The sequence below is a fragment of the Colletotrichum aenigma genome (assembly GCF_013390185.1).
Source record: "Colletotrichum aenigma strain Cg56 chromosome Unknown KSG_Cg56_contig09, whole genome shotgun sequence".
Lineage (NCBI taxonomy): Eukaryota > Fungi > Ascomycota > Sordariomycetes > Glomerellales > Glomerellaceae > Colletotrichum > Colletotrichum aenigma.
This window is the reverse complement of record NW_023500915.1, coordinates 4273864-4288263: the sequence shown is the minus strand read 5'-3', so window position 1 is coordinate 4288263 and position 14400 is coordinate 4273864. Positions and strand designations below refer to the sequence as shown.

Sequence of the window (14400 nt, the reverse complement as noted above, 5' to 3'; positions counted from 1 at the left end):
CAAATCATCACCAGACGATACCTCTGTTCGAAACAACAGGCTGCTCGCGTGGTCTCCTGGATCTGGAACGCGGGTGGCCTGTCCAAGGCTCCAAGCCTCCTCTCTGCGCTGGCCAGGCTAGGCTGGGTCTGCCCTTTCACACACACACTCTCTCCGGGTCGTCGCTGAGTCTGTGTCTTTCGCGTTTCTCCTCCGCCGTCCAATCCCCATCTCGAGTCACCTCTCTTTAGTCCTCGTCTGTCGCCGTGGCTTGTTCTCTTCCCCCCAATCCCCGACTCCTTTGACGTCCTTTGTCACGGATTCAGCGAACTGTGGAATTCTCCAGACGCCGGGCCCCTCCCCTATTGTCTAAGGCCCCTTCTTCACTTTTTCTCGACAACCCAGAGACGCGAACCCATCGTCAGCTCCATTCCACATGGATTCGTCTGAGCCCAGGGGTCGACCCCAATTGTCCCCCTTGTTCTTGCGAACTCGTCCGCGTGGCTGGTCACCACTTTCATCATGATCCTTGGTCCATGGGCCATGGTCCACGATACTAGTCCACAAACCATGGCAAAACCAACCCAGCCCCTCGGCCCGCTCCCCTCCTCTCCTACTCCCGATTCATCATTCACCACTCGCATTCACCTCACTTCTCGCGTAGACAACATGCACCAGGCACCCTCGACACGCTTTGCTTGACACGTTGTGGCTGGCGCCATCCTCACTTTTAAGCAGAATTATTCTCCTCCCGCCAGACACGCTCGACCAGCCGCCCACCCGATCGATCTGTCTCTTGTCTCTGGCCTCGTGCCAAGGGGCATCGCGTCTACCTAAAAATCCACAACCGCGTATCTCCCGTGTCTTGTCTGCTCCTGTCCGAGTTTCAAGAAATGCATTCCCTCCCCTCCCTCCCCTTACCTCACTCACCCCGGCATCGTACTCTGTACATGTCCAAATATGCATCTGCCAGGCGTCCCCTATTCGACTGATTCCCTTACCTGACGTCTCTTGTCTTCTGTAACTCTTCTCCCCCTCGTCATCTTGACCGCCTCGCAAGACATCATTACCCGCCAGCCCCTGGAAAACAAAAAATAGGACGCCACAAACGCCAGGAACCAAAAATGACCATGACGATGTCCCTCCCGTAATTCTTGCTTACCTCACCTCACTGCATCTACACTTGTGCCGTACCCTTCGAGGCGAGGCATAGAGAAAGCCTGAATTCGCACAGATGCGCGCCATAAGACGATGTCACATTAAATAGCTCCCTGCACGCCAAAACCTCAGAGTTGCGGCATGCATCAAACTATCGGCACCGCTGCCTGCATTCGTCGTCCCCCACCGAACCAACACGAACCTTACCTCCTCCAAAAACTCCAAAAAGTGATCAGCAACCACCTGGGTACCAACAGCGACTTGGTGATCGTAGGAGAAGAGTTCCATGGCGTGACATTGAACGCCCATCATTGTCAAGGCGCTGCACCTCAACCCCGTGTCAGCACCCAGGCCCCGATACGAATCGCACACGCTTCGCCGGTCCAACGTCAGATGCATATTGCCCCCTTCTCCTACCGATTACTACCAAAAGACTGCCTGTTTGCAGCAAAAAGCCCCCTTTTCTCATCATCAAAGCTAGGTACCTGCCCATTCGTAAGCAAGTCCTTCAGCCACGCTCATCTTGCCTTACGAAAGCCGGCCTTGTGTTCCCTTTGGGCTCCCTCTCGTCTTGTCCGGTCACCACCCGCTAAGCCTGCCATCCTATGCTGCCATCCCCCCGGTGCCCCCCCCCCCCCGGTGTCCCCGGTATTCTTAACCCCCCTGCCCGTCCCTCGCTCTGTTGCCCTGTTTGCCGCCGCCTGCCTGGCCTGGGCTGCCCGCCCCCCCGATCCAGCCTAGCGGCGCCATTCCGCGCGCCGCTTGCCAGCACCGGAGGCACGCCGAAGGACAGGGAATGAAACAGCGCAGCAACCACCCGCCGTAGGCACTGCCCCTGCTCTCTGGTCCGCTGTAGTGCCTCGGTGACGAGCCAGTGACGGGCCCCGCATATCCGTCTTCCGTTTCCAGACCTCTCCGGCACTCCGGGTTGCCTCACCACCTTTGCCTGGCTTCCGATTGCATTCTAGCAACCTGCACACAAAGGGTATCGAATGTGTCGTATCCACAAGTCCAGAAGGCGGTTCTGGCATTTTCCGATAATTAAGTACGATCTTGATTCGGAACACCACTCTGCATGCATGAGGTCGGTTAAAGCATTCGTGAGCAATCATCATTCATGACTTGAATTGAAATCTATCGTGCACTTTTTCATAGCCAAATGATCATCATGTCCCTGTGAGTCCCCAAACGCGCTGCCATGCTAATAGTAAAGGAAATCACCATCTTCCTAAACACTCCCCTAAATCCAAAGCGCTCGTGGCTAGAACGAGACACGAGGCAGATGTTCATCACTGCTCTCGCTGCCCCGGCCGATGGCCAATCAAGCAATGTACACAGGCAACCGACTGCCAAAAAGCTCACTTTTGGGCAGTTGCACGTCGTTCTTGTGGAAGTCGTGAAGCATGAGCCAGCAAATCATCCGGAACACGAGCGTGCACCAGATGTCCTCATGGGTGGTCTCATGGGACGTGTCTTCATCCAGCAAGTCAATCTCTTCCTTGTCATCTTCGATCTCAGGCAGGTGTTCGAACGCAATCTCCTCCTCCGACTCTTCATCCGAAGACTCGATTGTTGCAACTGTTCGTGTGGTACGCGCCGTGGTCGCACGCTTGAGACCGTAGCCTGCCGGCGCCGGCGCTGCCTTGGGTTTGGTCTCCTCCGCCCGCCGATCCGTCGACTTCTGCGACTCGTCTATGACCTTTTGCCGCACCGTTTTGAAGTACACTTCCATGAGCTTGGCTTGCTTGAGCTCCGGAGGTGCCGCGTCAATGGCCTCGAAGCGTGATTTGGTTTTTGTGGTCGTCGTCGCAGGATAGCCGGAGGCGTCTGGAGTGCGTTTGCCAGGTTGGGGGTTGAAGCCAGAAAGAACCTCCTGGATGTGGCTGCGAAGCACATACCGGACCATTTCACGTCGTTCCACCTCGTAGGCCGATTCTGTATGGTCTCCCAGCACGTTTCCAGGCTTATCCGAGATGGATCGCATGAGTTTGGACTTGGTCGTGTATTCCCTGTGCATGGTTGGGCGGGTCTCTTTCCTCCTGAATGTCAGGATATCATCAGTGTCGTCGAGTGCAGCATGTAGGGCACTCATGAGCGGCAGGCTCGGTTCGGCGCGTCGATTCGCCGGCGCTGGCTTGATTTCCTTCTGCAAAATCTTGATATGCCTCCAGATTTGCCTCGCCTCATCGCTGGGGTTCTTCTTTCCGCCGTAGAGCTTCTTAAGCTGGTAGGCATATGCATCGAGCAGCCTCGGCAGATCAAAGTTCTTCGTATCCCATTTGAAAAGAGTTGGATTCGGAAGCAAACGGAACACACTTCTGTCAATATGAAGAGTTTGTCCAAGCATGCCAACAATCTCGAATGCAACTGTACAACGTCAGCGTCAAGAACTCTGCGCTGTGTTGCTCACACTGTTAATTACCTGGGAAAAGGTGACCAAGCTTCGTTGTCGTCTTGTTGTCAGAGAAGTATCTGACAGTATTCGTGTTGCAGCCGATCAACACCAGGGTTTCTGCGATCTCGTCCATGGTCGCAAAGTTCAAGTTGGACAAGTCCCGGGATTCCCCAATGGGAAGGTTGAGACGTCGATCGTCTGATTTTGACTTGTAAATCGTTGGAACAAAGCCGAAGCAAAGCTCCTTGACCTCGTCGACAGGAATCACGCGATTGGACTCGAAGCGGTTGCGTCCATGTACCTGGAAAGTGAACATGATGCCCAGCTCGCTGACCTTGGATCCAGTGACCGTGTACCCGTTACCTTCAGCTCGGTACCTGTCATTCGTCCGGTCAAATTCAACCCAGTAGATACCAAGCAACGCAATCATCTCTACGATGTGGCACCATGTTGTAGTAGCATAAGGCTTCTTGATGCTGGATGGCATCGTGTCCCAGCTCTTAAGCTTCTTCTGTAGTGCTACAGTCAAACTGTAACTAGCAGTCACCGAGTCGAGTATTCCGTCGATATTCTCAGGCGCATTGATAGGAGCGTCGGCTTTCGGAGGCGGCTGCTGTTTTGTCTCGTTGTCATGCTTCTGCTTTTGCCATTCTCTAGACTCGTGCTCCATTCTTTGCAATGCTGACAGAAGAGTAACCCAAGAGGCCAGCTCGTTGTCGGCCGTGTGTACCGCCCGTTTAATTTCCTTCTCGGTGCTAGGCTGGGCTGGTCCTAGCGATGTCCATGTCTCCTCGAGGCTCTTTTGAGATCCATCGATGAACAAGATCGGCTGTTTTTTGACAGGGCCGTTCTCGTTGCCGGGGCGGCAAAGAAAGATGACGGGCGCCTCAAATTGAACCTCAAATCGGAACTCGTAAGGCTTGAGCACTCTTCTCCTTCCTTGTTCCCACAGCCCAATCGCTTTGTCGTCGCAACTTGAGTATCCGGCCGCAGAGGCGTAGTATTGCTGAGCAACTTGTAATAACGAAGCAAGTAAAGCAATTAGAGAGATGACAAGAGCGGCGATGGCCACCCACAACTCGTTGTCGTCGTCGTTGATGTTGTTGTTGATCAGGTCCAGCGTTTCCCTGAACTGCGAATCGTTCATGCCCGTCGTCATGGTGGGCGTGTAGGCGAGGCCGTAAGCAGATGTACGCTGCTGTGCCTCCCCTTACCGATGTTCACGATCAGGCTCTGAACTTGTGTATCACAATCGGCTCGGGAGATTCGTCGTGTTCGGCTCGCTCGAGGGATTGGGGTCGTAGGGGGGTGTAGTTGAAGAAGCCATGGACAGAGGAGACGTGAGGGAGCCGAGCCTCCTGGCAGATGCGTCAGATTTGTTCAGCTCGAGTGGCCCAGGAGAAGACCCGGGGTGTCGGGTGTGTCGAAGCTGGCAAAGAGCAGCGCAGGGCAGGGCAGACGAGGCTGCACGACGAGCTAGCGCGCGATGGCGGCACAGCCGCCTGCGTTGAGAAGGGTCTACAGCTGGGGAGCTGTTGGGCGGGTAGACGGGTAGACGGTGGATGGGCTGACTTGTGTCTCTGCCGCCGGCATCGAATTGCCTGGCGAATAGAACGTTGGTCGAAGGCTGCGAGAGACTGTCCTGTTCCGTCTCGTACAGCGGTGCGCGCATGCTGACAACGGCCAGCAGGCAGACACAAACCGTTTGCCCAGCCATCTTGTTTCTCCCAAATGGAGAGGCCCCGTCCATCCATCAGCAAAGAACCGTGGCCCCCTGGCCGCAGCATGGCCCCCTTGTCTTGCCCAATAGCCCTATCAGTCGCTAGCTCGTGGCTCACATGGCACTATTTTGCAGTGCTGCTGGGTGGGTTTGTGGAACGACAGCAGGCAGCGGGATTCGCGGGCTCCGCCATGATTTACGACAACGGCAAACAACGATGGCAATAGTAGCCGGCGTTGGCGATGCAATGCGGTTGCTGCATGTATAAGTACCTATGTACGTTGACGTGGAGGAGGGGAGAATGGAGTTGTGTTGACGTCTGATAGTGGCAGTGCTTCACAACTGAGGTAGGTACTGCTTAAACCGTCTCAAAAAGCCAAACCCGCGTGTGCCCCAGAACTAGGAGCGGCCCGCCGTGCGAACCAAAGGTCGGTGCAAAACATAGCGAGCGGGAACAGTTGAAGGCGGGATGGCAGTGCATTACGGGCAGCTCCGTTTCCTGCCTGGATACTTGCTAAAGCACTGGACGCAACTGACAAGCTTCCCCTCGGATCGTTGATAGCGTCTTAGCGCTCCGTTTTCCACCACCTGTAGCGTCCACCTCGCTAAGCGTACCCGGCAGCACAGGCCAAAGATGCCACAGCTGTAGCGGGGACGAGTCTAGTCCACTCAATCTCTCACTCCACTCATCGCCAGCGACGACATGTCTTGCAAGTAGACCATGTGACTAACATAGAAGCCATCGAGCGTGCCCTCATACACGGAAGCACTGATGTTCTAAATCATCTAGAATATACTCCTTCGAATGAAGTCAATGCCAAACTGACTAGTACGATCATGAGCACTGAAAGCATCCTCATCCCAAGCAGACAGTCCGACGGATTACGTTGGCAATCGCAACAAGACCATCTCTTCTTTGGACCCATCGCACATTACCACCAAAGTCCCTTGCGAGACCGAGCAACCCGAAAGTTCCGATAGAAATGTCTCATTATCAAGGAACCGGCAAGGATAGCTTTGAATACATAAGCGCTTGTTTTAGCTTCACGCTGGCGTCGGGATCCTCTCTGTAACCCCTCAGTATGCTCGTCAACACGCCAAATCCCGGCGAGACAAAGAATAAAGCCATGGCCATCCCCAGTAATTCCCTCCAGTTGCGAGATTTGCGCTGCGAGAAACACGTGTTTGCTTTGGCCAGATAGAATCGCAATGTTTTGGCCCTTCATAAGTCGATATCCAGAGCGTAGAGTCGCCGACGTGGCTGGCAAGAGCTACGACTACATCATAGTCGGAGGTAAGTGAAAGAATGTTCCCAATTCTGGCTAGCATCTCGAAGTCTAACTGGTCAAAAGGCGGAACAGCAGCATGCGTGATCGCCTCTCGACTCAGCGAAGACCCCAATGTCAGCGTCCTCGTCATATCCAAGGGCAAAGTCAAGGACGACTGGTTGAATAGCATGCCCATTGTTGGCAACGCAAGAGAAAACTACAGGTCCGACATTGATACCATCCCTTCAGAACCCGACAAACAATGGAACGGCGTTCCGGTCAGATACTTCGCATCGCAGGCGCTCGCCGGGGCATCCATACACAACGGGCTTCAGTACACGCGCGGACCTCCCGCCAACTACAACCACTGGGCAGCTCTTGGCAACGACCAATGGAGTTTCGAGAAGTGTGAGCCCTACTTTAAGAAGCTCGAGAACGCATCTTCCCAGCCCAAGGCGCCCTATCGCGGTCATGATGGTAATTGATTACCTTATGTTGATCACTGTTGATAAACTGACAAACGACCCCAAGGACCAATCCATATCAGACAAGATCCATCTTTGAACTCCGTCGATAAGTAGTAAGAGGTTTTACATAGCTCATGTTGTATTAATACTGATGGCCAAACAGTATCGAGGAAGCAGCAAAGGACATGAATTTGCCCGTGCGAAACGACATCAACAACCCGGACGCCCCGCCAGAAGCCTTATTTGAGATCGAGCACATGATCACCAAGACTGGACATCGCAACTCCGCCCAGGTGGGCTATCTGCCCAAGTCGCTTGTGCTGGAGCGCCAGGAAATCCTCACTATTTGCAGCGGCGCTGTGGCCACAAGACTGCAGTTCAACCACGATGGGACGGAAGCAACCGGTGTATACGTCTTGGATCGCCTTGACCAAAAGTCGGCGAAAGAATGTCTTGTCCGTGCAAATAGAGAGGTCATTGTCAGCTGCGGTGCCCTATTCAGCCCCCAGTTTCTCATGCTGAGGTACGTAAAACCCCTATTGGAAGTATGAACTTCACTCCAGCTGAGTCCTCGCAGTGGAATTGGCCCCAAGGAACACCTTGAACAACACAAGATCCCCTTGGTGCGAGACATGCCCGGAGTTGGAGCAAACCTCAACGACCACATCGCCTTCAGCATCGCCTTTCAAGTCCGCCTCGCTGATTCTTATATCCGCCTACTCAACCCTCTAATTGCCATCTGGCACCTTCTTCTCTTCATCTTCACGAAGACGGGCATTTTCTCACGTTCAGGTGCTCGACTGTGTGCCTTTCTTTCCAGCGAGAATATCGACGAGAAGACCATGACGCTGAAACCACCCAGGGATGCCTCCGATGAGCAGCGCAGGAGGGATCCGCATCTTCCAGAGAACGCCCCCGATGTGGAACTTCTGTTCATCAACGCGGCGTTCGACTATGAGAGGGGAAAGGGGTACTGCGGCTTCCAGACGTGTCTCGTCCAGCCATTTTCAAGGGGTCGAATCGAATTGGCGTCTTCAGATCCCCTGACCTTTCCCAAGTTTTATTCCCAGTTCCTCACGGATCCGCGCGACTGGGCCGTGGCGCGAAAGGCAGCCCGTTTCGCGATGAACTACGTCGAGACGTTCCGAAAATCCAAGTATCCTTTCAACCCCACCTGGCATATTGCTCCTGGAGTCCAACGGGGAAGTGTGGAGGGCAGTTGGAAAGACGTGTGGGATAAGGACATGGACAGGTTTCTCAGAGAGCGGCTGCTCAACTTTTATCACCCGACCTCAACCTGCCATATGGGCTCGGAGAAGGATGGCGCTGTCGTTGGCCAGGATTTGAAGGTTCATGGGTTCAAGAATCTGAGGGTCGCAGACGCGAGTGTGTTTCCGATGGTCACCAGTGCCCACAACACGGCTCCAGTCTACATGGTTGCAGAGAGATGTGCTGATTTTATGAAGAGCGACTGGGCGAAACAGAGTCACTGACAGAAATGCTTACTTTGATAGTTTCATCAGCAAGAGTTGCGTAGCGGTGGTTCATGGTTTGGTATATTCATTCATTGCCGGCTTTCCAGCCCGGTATTATTCACAACTTGGTGTCTCCTCGCGCTCCTCCATTGAGTCACAAAAGGTGCTCGTCGAACCAGGCAATGGCCTGGTAGAAGGCCTGCTCCTTGGCGTACTTCTGAACCTTCTGGCTGACATCGCAGCGGACGGCGAATCCGTGCTCGACGCCGGAGTACAGGTTGATCTGGTAGGGCAGGCCAGTCTTCTGCAGGATCTCCTCGGACTTGTGGCGCAGAGGGGTAGGGAAGGTGCTGTCGGTCTCGGCGGCAGCGATGGAAAGGGGGCCGTTGATGGCGGCAAGCTCGTCCTCGTCGACGAAGCTGGGGTGGGCGACGAAGCCGACCTTGATGCCGTCCTTGTAGTGGCGAACGACGTACTGTGGAAAAAGACGTTAGCTAGGCCGCTCTCGGCTGTTGCACATTGGTGTGGTGTGGTTGTACATACCTTTGCGCCGAAGCAGTAGCCAACAGCACCGAGGTTGGTGATGTTGTGCTCCTGCTGAAGGTACTTGATGGAGTCGACGATGATGGGGTCGACGTCCTCCTTGTTGTGTGGGTGCTTGCCGTCGCTGCCCTCCTTGAACCACTTCATAATGTCGAAGCCGGCGGGCATGGGAAGAGACAGTTGGTCGCCATCGAAGAGATCGACAATCAGAGTGGTGTAGCCGTTGGCGGCGAACTGGTCGGCGAGGAGCTGGCTGTTTTGCCAGATACCAAAGACGTCGGCAACGAAGAGGATGCCGGTGTTCTTGTGAGCCTTGTCGGCGGGAGCCTCAGCCAGGTAGCCCTCATACTTGCCGCCGACGGAGACCTTCTTGCCCTGAGGGGTACCCCTTTACACGGTGACATACTGTTAGCGACATCGGGCCCAAGATGCTGGTGATGGTTGGATTGCGATCCTTGGCGGGATACAGGAGCTTGGGTGCGCGGTTCAGGGAATCAAGCTTTGCGAAGTGGGGGAGGGGTCAACTGGCGGGGTCATTGATCGATGTCTGTTACGTACTCATGCTTGACGCCGACTGTGCAGCACTGTCCGGGGGGGTTAGACGCCATGGTGATTATTGCGATGAATCAGTTGTGAAGAGCAGTCTGGAAAGAAGAAGCAGAAAGATGTTTTGGTATACTGTTTAGGGAGAAGGGGTGTAGACGTGCTTAAGAGTGGAAGCTTGAGTACCTAGCTTGGACGGAACTAAGAGGGGCTCTTGAGATGGAGGCAGTACTACGGATGCTTGGAAGGCCCACGGCCACGGGTGTTGAGTGCGCCGGGGCCGCGGCGTTGACGTGAGGTGGGCGGCAGTGTCCCGCGCGCAGTGTCGGAAATAAGGCGGAAGCCATCTCTGGAGCGGGCATGTCACCATCGCGGCCCGGTACCAGATGGTGTTGGCGGTGACGATCCCTCGGCATTTGAAGAAATATTTGGGTCTCCTCTGAAAAAACGGTGCAAGGCTGTCGCAGGTCGCATCTTCACTTGGGATTGGAATGACGCCCCTCCCCACCGAGAAAAGAGCCACAGCTGTGAAGTTCACCTCACCACGACTTCATGTCCGGTTTCGGTGAGAGCTTCTTCACCTTGTCGGCCTTTTTCAAGGTGAAGGAATGGTAAATCCGTAAGTCCGTGCTGACTCAGACCGCTCCCATCGATATCGCTTGCTGCTCGAGCACAGACTCTTTCCGCCCAGTGTGATACGTCACTCCTACCGGGCACTCAGCGGGTGACCAGCGACCAGCGACCAGCGACCACTGCCAACTGGAATGGAAGACCCAGCGGACCTGTTCAGCGCATTCAGAGGCCCCGGCCAGATCCAAATTTCCCTTAGCGTGCTCCACAGTGCTCTCGTCTGCCGTGGCTTCCCAGGTTTCCCTGTCTGAGCGTCCGTCGGGCCAATCACCAGTCCAATCCCCAGTCGTCCTTTTGGAGATCCTCCCGCTGGGCAGCACACTTTCAGCGTTCAATGTTCGAGCGTGTCTTTGGTGTCCTGAACCCCCCACTCCATCAATCTGCGAAGAACTGCAAACTGCAAGGCTAAGCTTCGTCGCTTCACTCCCGTGCGGCACACGACCTGATCTCGACCTATCGAATCCTAGATCCAAATACCTCGGACTACCTCATTCGTTTATCCGTGTCCGCCTTGCTTTCCCGCGAACCAACGAACCCCCGACGGTCAAAAGCGAATGGAGCCGATCCCTCGCGACCACGAAACACAGTGAAGGGCTTGGGAATGGCAGAAGGCGAACACCACCGAGTGCGAGAGGCCGAGGACCATGCATCGTATGGAGATACCGCCGCCGAGCCCGTCGAGGCCTTCCCGGCCATGCCAGCCTTCCCCTCCGACGGCCTGCCACTCGACCGCAATGCCGTAGACACGAAATGCGACATCAGAGTCTCGCACATTCCCATGCCGCCATTGCCCAGCGTCTCTGCGAGCGCACCTCCTACCTCGACACTCCCTACCATCCACGGCGGTCACTCCGACGAAGAGCAATCGTCAGATGCCTCCTCGACGCACAGCAAGCCGGAGCTGCAAGAGTCCTCCAACTCTTCCTCCGTATCCGAACCTGCGACCGCCGTCGAGAAAAAGGACGCCGAACACAAGGAGGGCGCAGAGCAGAAGACGCGGGCGAGAGCCGGGTCTAGTTCCGCATCCATGAAGAAGAATCAGAGCCACGATAATGTTAGGAGGTTGTCTGTGGCGGGAATGCAGCAGCTGCAGGATCCAGAAGCTCTGCCCGTAGCCCTTGTTGCAGACGGCGCAGCAAGCGATGGGGACCGGCCGGCGCACATATCAGAGCAGCTGCAAGCGATTCGGCAGTCGATCTTGAGCCAACCGGACACCCTCCGGCGCAATGGGCCGGTGACGGACGGTGGTAGCAGGTCACGACATCACGATGAATGGCGCCGCCCGACCTCTGGAAGGACCTTATCTACGCCCCCGACGAACCGAAGACAGTCTCAGTCTCAAACCACCTCTCCTCGCCGGAATTCCTTCTACACCGTTGCTCGGCCGCCACCCCTGAATCTCGAGGCGGCAACCCACTTCAACGCTGTCAGCCCTCTGCCTCCCCCGACGCAGACGACGAGCCAGCCCAAATTACCCCAGATCCAAGTGCCGCCGCCGTCGTCGCAGCAATCCAAAGCTCCCCGAAATGACCCCTTTCCGCCCTCGCCTCTGCCTCCTTCGATACCCCTCCCGCCCATGTCTATACCAACACATCTACAGCTAGAACTGGCAGCCCAACGACCGAGTCCTTTGTACATACATCACTCACATACTAATGATATTCCATACGAGTCATATGCCGTCAAGTGGGAAAGACTCAAAAATGTTCTCTTGCTGCCGTCATTCCTCGAACGGACCCTCTATTTCGGGGCCCTGGCCTGTCTCGATGCTTGGCTTTACAATTTCACCATTCTACCCATGAGGTTCTGCATTGCCTTGGGCGTTTTGGTCAAGTGGTGGGGCTATCTCGCGGCAAAGGAAGCGCGCTGGATGATCGGATATGTCTGGCATGGACTGGGTAGAGTATGGGCTAGAGCCCGACGACCCAGGTCCAGAGCTACCTCCTCGGCCCAGCATGAAGACCCCGATCACCTCGTCAGCCGTGACAGGAGTCAAAGCCGACCAGCGCACCGGGGCACGCCTTTGGTAACCCCAGATATTAGATCCTCAAGCGACGTTCCCACAATCAACATCGATTCGGAGACAAACGGCAATCAGGTTATCGAGCAAGAAGTAAAGATGAATGGTAACGGGCATGGAGTCACTTATAAGATAAATGGCTCTGCCGGTCACCATCCAACGCACATGTCCGGACATCGGCAGGCTCGTCATAGGAGGACGAAGTCGATCCCATCCAACTTGTCCTCATTCCACAAGGCCGATCTACTACAGGGAGCCGTAATACTGTGTAGTTCTCTGTTTCTCATGAAGCTGGACGCCAGTCGGATGTATCATTTCATTCGAGCGCAGGATGGCATCAAGCTCTACGTCATCTACAATGTCCTCGAGGTAGGGAACTTTCGGACGTCAACGTGACAGCCTTTGCTAACGGAATGGTAGGTCGGCGATCGCCTGCTTTCAGCTCTCGGGCAGGACATTTTCGAGTGCCTCTTCAGTTCCGAGACCCTATCAAGGAACAGTTCTGGTCGCTCCAAAGTCCTCCTGCCCATGGGCATGTTTGTTCTGGCCCTCGTTTACAACGTCATCCACTCCGTCTCTCTGTACTATCAGGTCATCACGCTGAACGTGGCTGTCAACTCATACTCCAACGCACTCTTGACCTTGATGATCTCGAACCAGTTCGTCGAGATCAAGAGCACCGTGTTCAAGCGGTTTGAGAAGGACAACCTCTTCCAGTTGACGTGTGCCGACATTGTGGAGCGGTTCCAGCTTTGGATCATGCTGCTGATCATCGGCATGCGTAACATAGTCGAAGTCGGCGGCCTGTCTGTGCCTGGCGCTGGCTCCGAGAGTGGCAGCGATATGGGTGGAGGCGCCATGCCCCTCCACAGCCCGTCCATCCTGCCCTTCAGCTTCACGGTGCTGCCATCCTGGGTGTGGTCTGGCGAGGTCCTGTCCCCCTTCTTGATTGTCATTGGCAGCGAGATGCTGGTGGACACCATCAAGCATGCCTACGTGAACAAGTTCAACAACATCAAGCCGACGTTCTACAGCCGTATCCTCGATATCCTGTGCAAGGACTACTACACAAATGTATGCCTTGCCCCCTTCCCAAACTTTGATCATAACCTAACACCGTCCCAGGCCTTTGTCACGCCTTCGTTGACTCGACGACTGGGCCTTGCTGTCATCCCCCTTTCGTGTCTCTTCATCCGGGCATCGGTACAGACATATCACATGTTCCTATCAACAAGAATTCCTACTCCACTCCCGGAGTCAACACAGACATCGCTTTCCGTCGAATCTGCGACGCCATCCTCGCCAGTCATGGTCGCGGCTCTCGACCGCCTCGACACACTACTGCGCGACGCCCTGGGGCGCGCCGTCTACGGCTATCCGTACGCATCTCCCGGCGTCAAGGCCCGCTCGTGGTGGTCCTGGACCAGCGACGACGTCATCGCGGCAGTGACAATGATCGTCGTCTTCTTCATCGCCTTCCTCGTCCTGCTCGTCATTAAACTCCTGCTGGGTATGATCCTCCTGCGGTACTCTCGCAACCGTTACGCCAAGATGAAGCGTAAGGAGCACTTGGTGGCAACGGGTCAGGAGGAGCGCGAGTCTTACGATGCCAAGGGCAAGCGTGTGGGCGGATACGGCCATATCGAAGTGACGGAAGACAGACGCAGGTGGATCCATGCGGACGAGAAGGAGGGACTGAAGGGTGGCAAGGGACGTGTGCAAAAGGCAGAGAAGCCCCCAGAAAGTGACTACAACGGAGTCTACCGGTACGAAATGGTTGCGAAGAGGATTTGGTAGTTTTCGGCGTTTAGGAGGAATGCGTGTTCAGCATAGTTTACATGGCATTGCATAGCTGGGAAGCCACGGAGTTTATGTTGCCTATCTCTTGCTTGTTCACTAGGGCATGCAGTTTAGCAATTCGATGTATGATTTATTATCCTATTTATGATTTCGTATGATAGGTATCGAAACTTGGCTCTTACGAAGTAGCCTGAATTCATCCAAGAGGCGTTTAGGGAGGATAGGCTTTCGGTCAACGTTGGCATCAATAATGGCCGGTGAACACGCTCTTACTTCGCCTTGTCCGGGTGCCCCTCCCGTCAGCTCTCGAGCCATCATTTGCCTGGGGTTCCTGGCGTATTCTGCCAGTCTGGATGTAGAAGGCACCTTCGATCAACACTCCTTCCGCCAACGCGCCATCCA

At 55.1% G+C, this 14400-nt stretch overlaps 4 protein-coding genes across 4 annotated transcripts; 2 read left to right on the top strand and 2 right to left on the bottom strand.

The window, feature by feature from the left end:
* Nucleotides 1-2458: 2458 nt before the first annotated feature.
* On the bottom strand, nt 2459-4691 carry CGCA056_v013832 (uncharacterized protein; the record flags this gene model as incomplete). The annotated part of the gene is made up of 2 exons (XM_037329074.1): nt 2459-3504; nt 3560-4691. 2 exons carry the CDS (start codon nt 4689-4691, stop codon nt 2459-2461), a joined length of 2178 nt encoding a protein of 725 aa, XP_037173090.1.
* A 1770-nt stretch (nt 4692-6461) lies between these two features.
* SDH-2 (L-sorbose 1-dehydrogenase) lies at nt 6462-8480 on the top strand (the record flags this gene model as incomplete). Its single annotated transcript, XM_037329073.1, has 5 exons — nt 6462-6546; nt 6605-6997; nt 7052-7100; nt 7151-7510; nt 7565-8480. The coding sequence occupies 5 exons, from the start codon at nt 6462-6464 to the stop codon at nt 8478-8480; spliced, it is 1803 nt and encodes a 600-aa protein (XP_037173145.1).
* Nucleotides 8481-8616: 136 nt separating this feature from the next.
* On the bottom strand, nt 8617-9613 carry tropI-0 (Hydrolase tropI; the record flags this gene model as incomplete). The annotated part of the gene is made up of 3 exons (XM_037329072.1): nt 8617-8937; nt 9006-9393; nt 9564-9613. 3 exons carry the CDS (start codon nt 9611-9613, stop codon nt 8617-8619), a joined length of 759 nt encoding a protein of 252 aa, XP_037173144.1.
* A 1166-nt stretch (nt 9614-10779) lies between these two features.
* Nucleotides 10780-13995, top strand: CGCA056_v013829 (Endoplasmic reticulum membrane protein 65; the record flags this gene model as incomplete). The annotated part of the gene is made up of 3 exons (XM_037329071.1): nt 10780-12567; nt 12619-13272; nt 13324-13995. 3 exons carry the CDS (start codon nt 10780-10782, stop codon nt 13993-13995), a joined length of 3114 nt encoding a protein of 1037 aa, XP_037172611.1.
* Between the last annotated feature and the right edge of the window lie 405 nt (nt 13996-14400).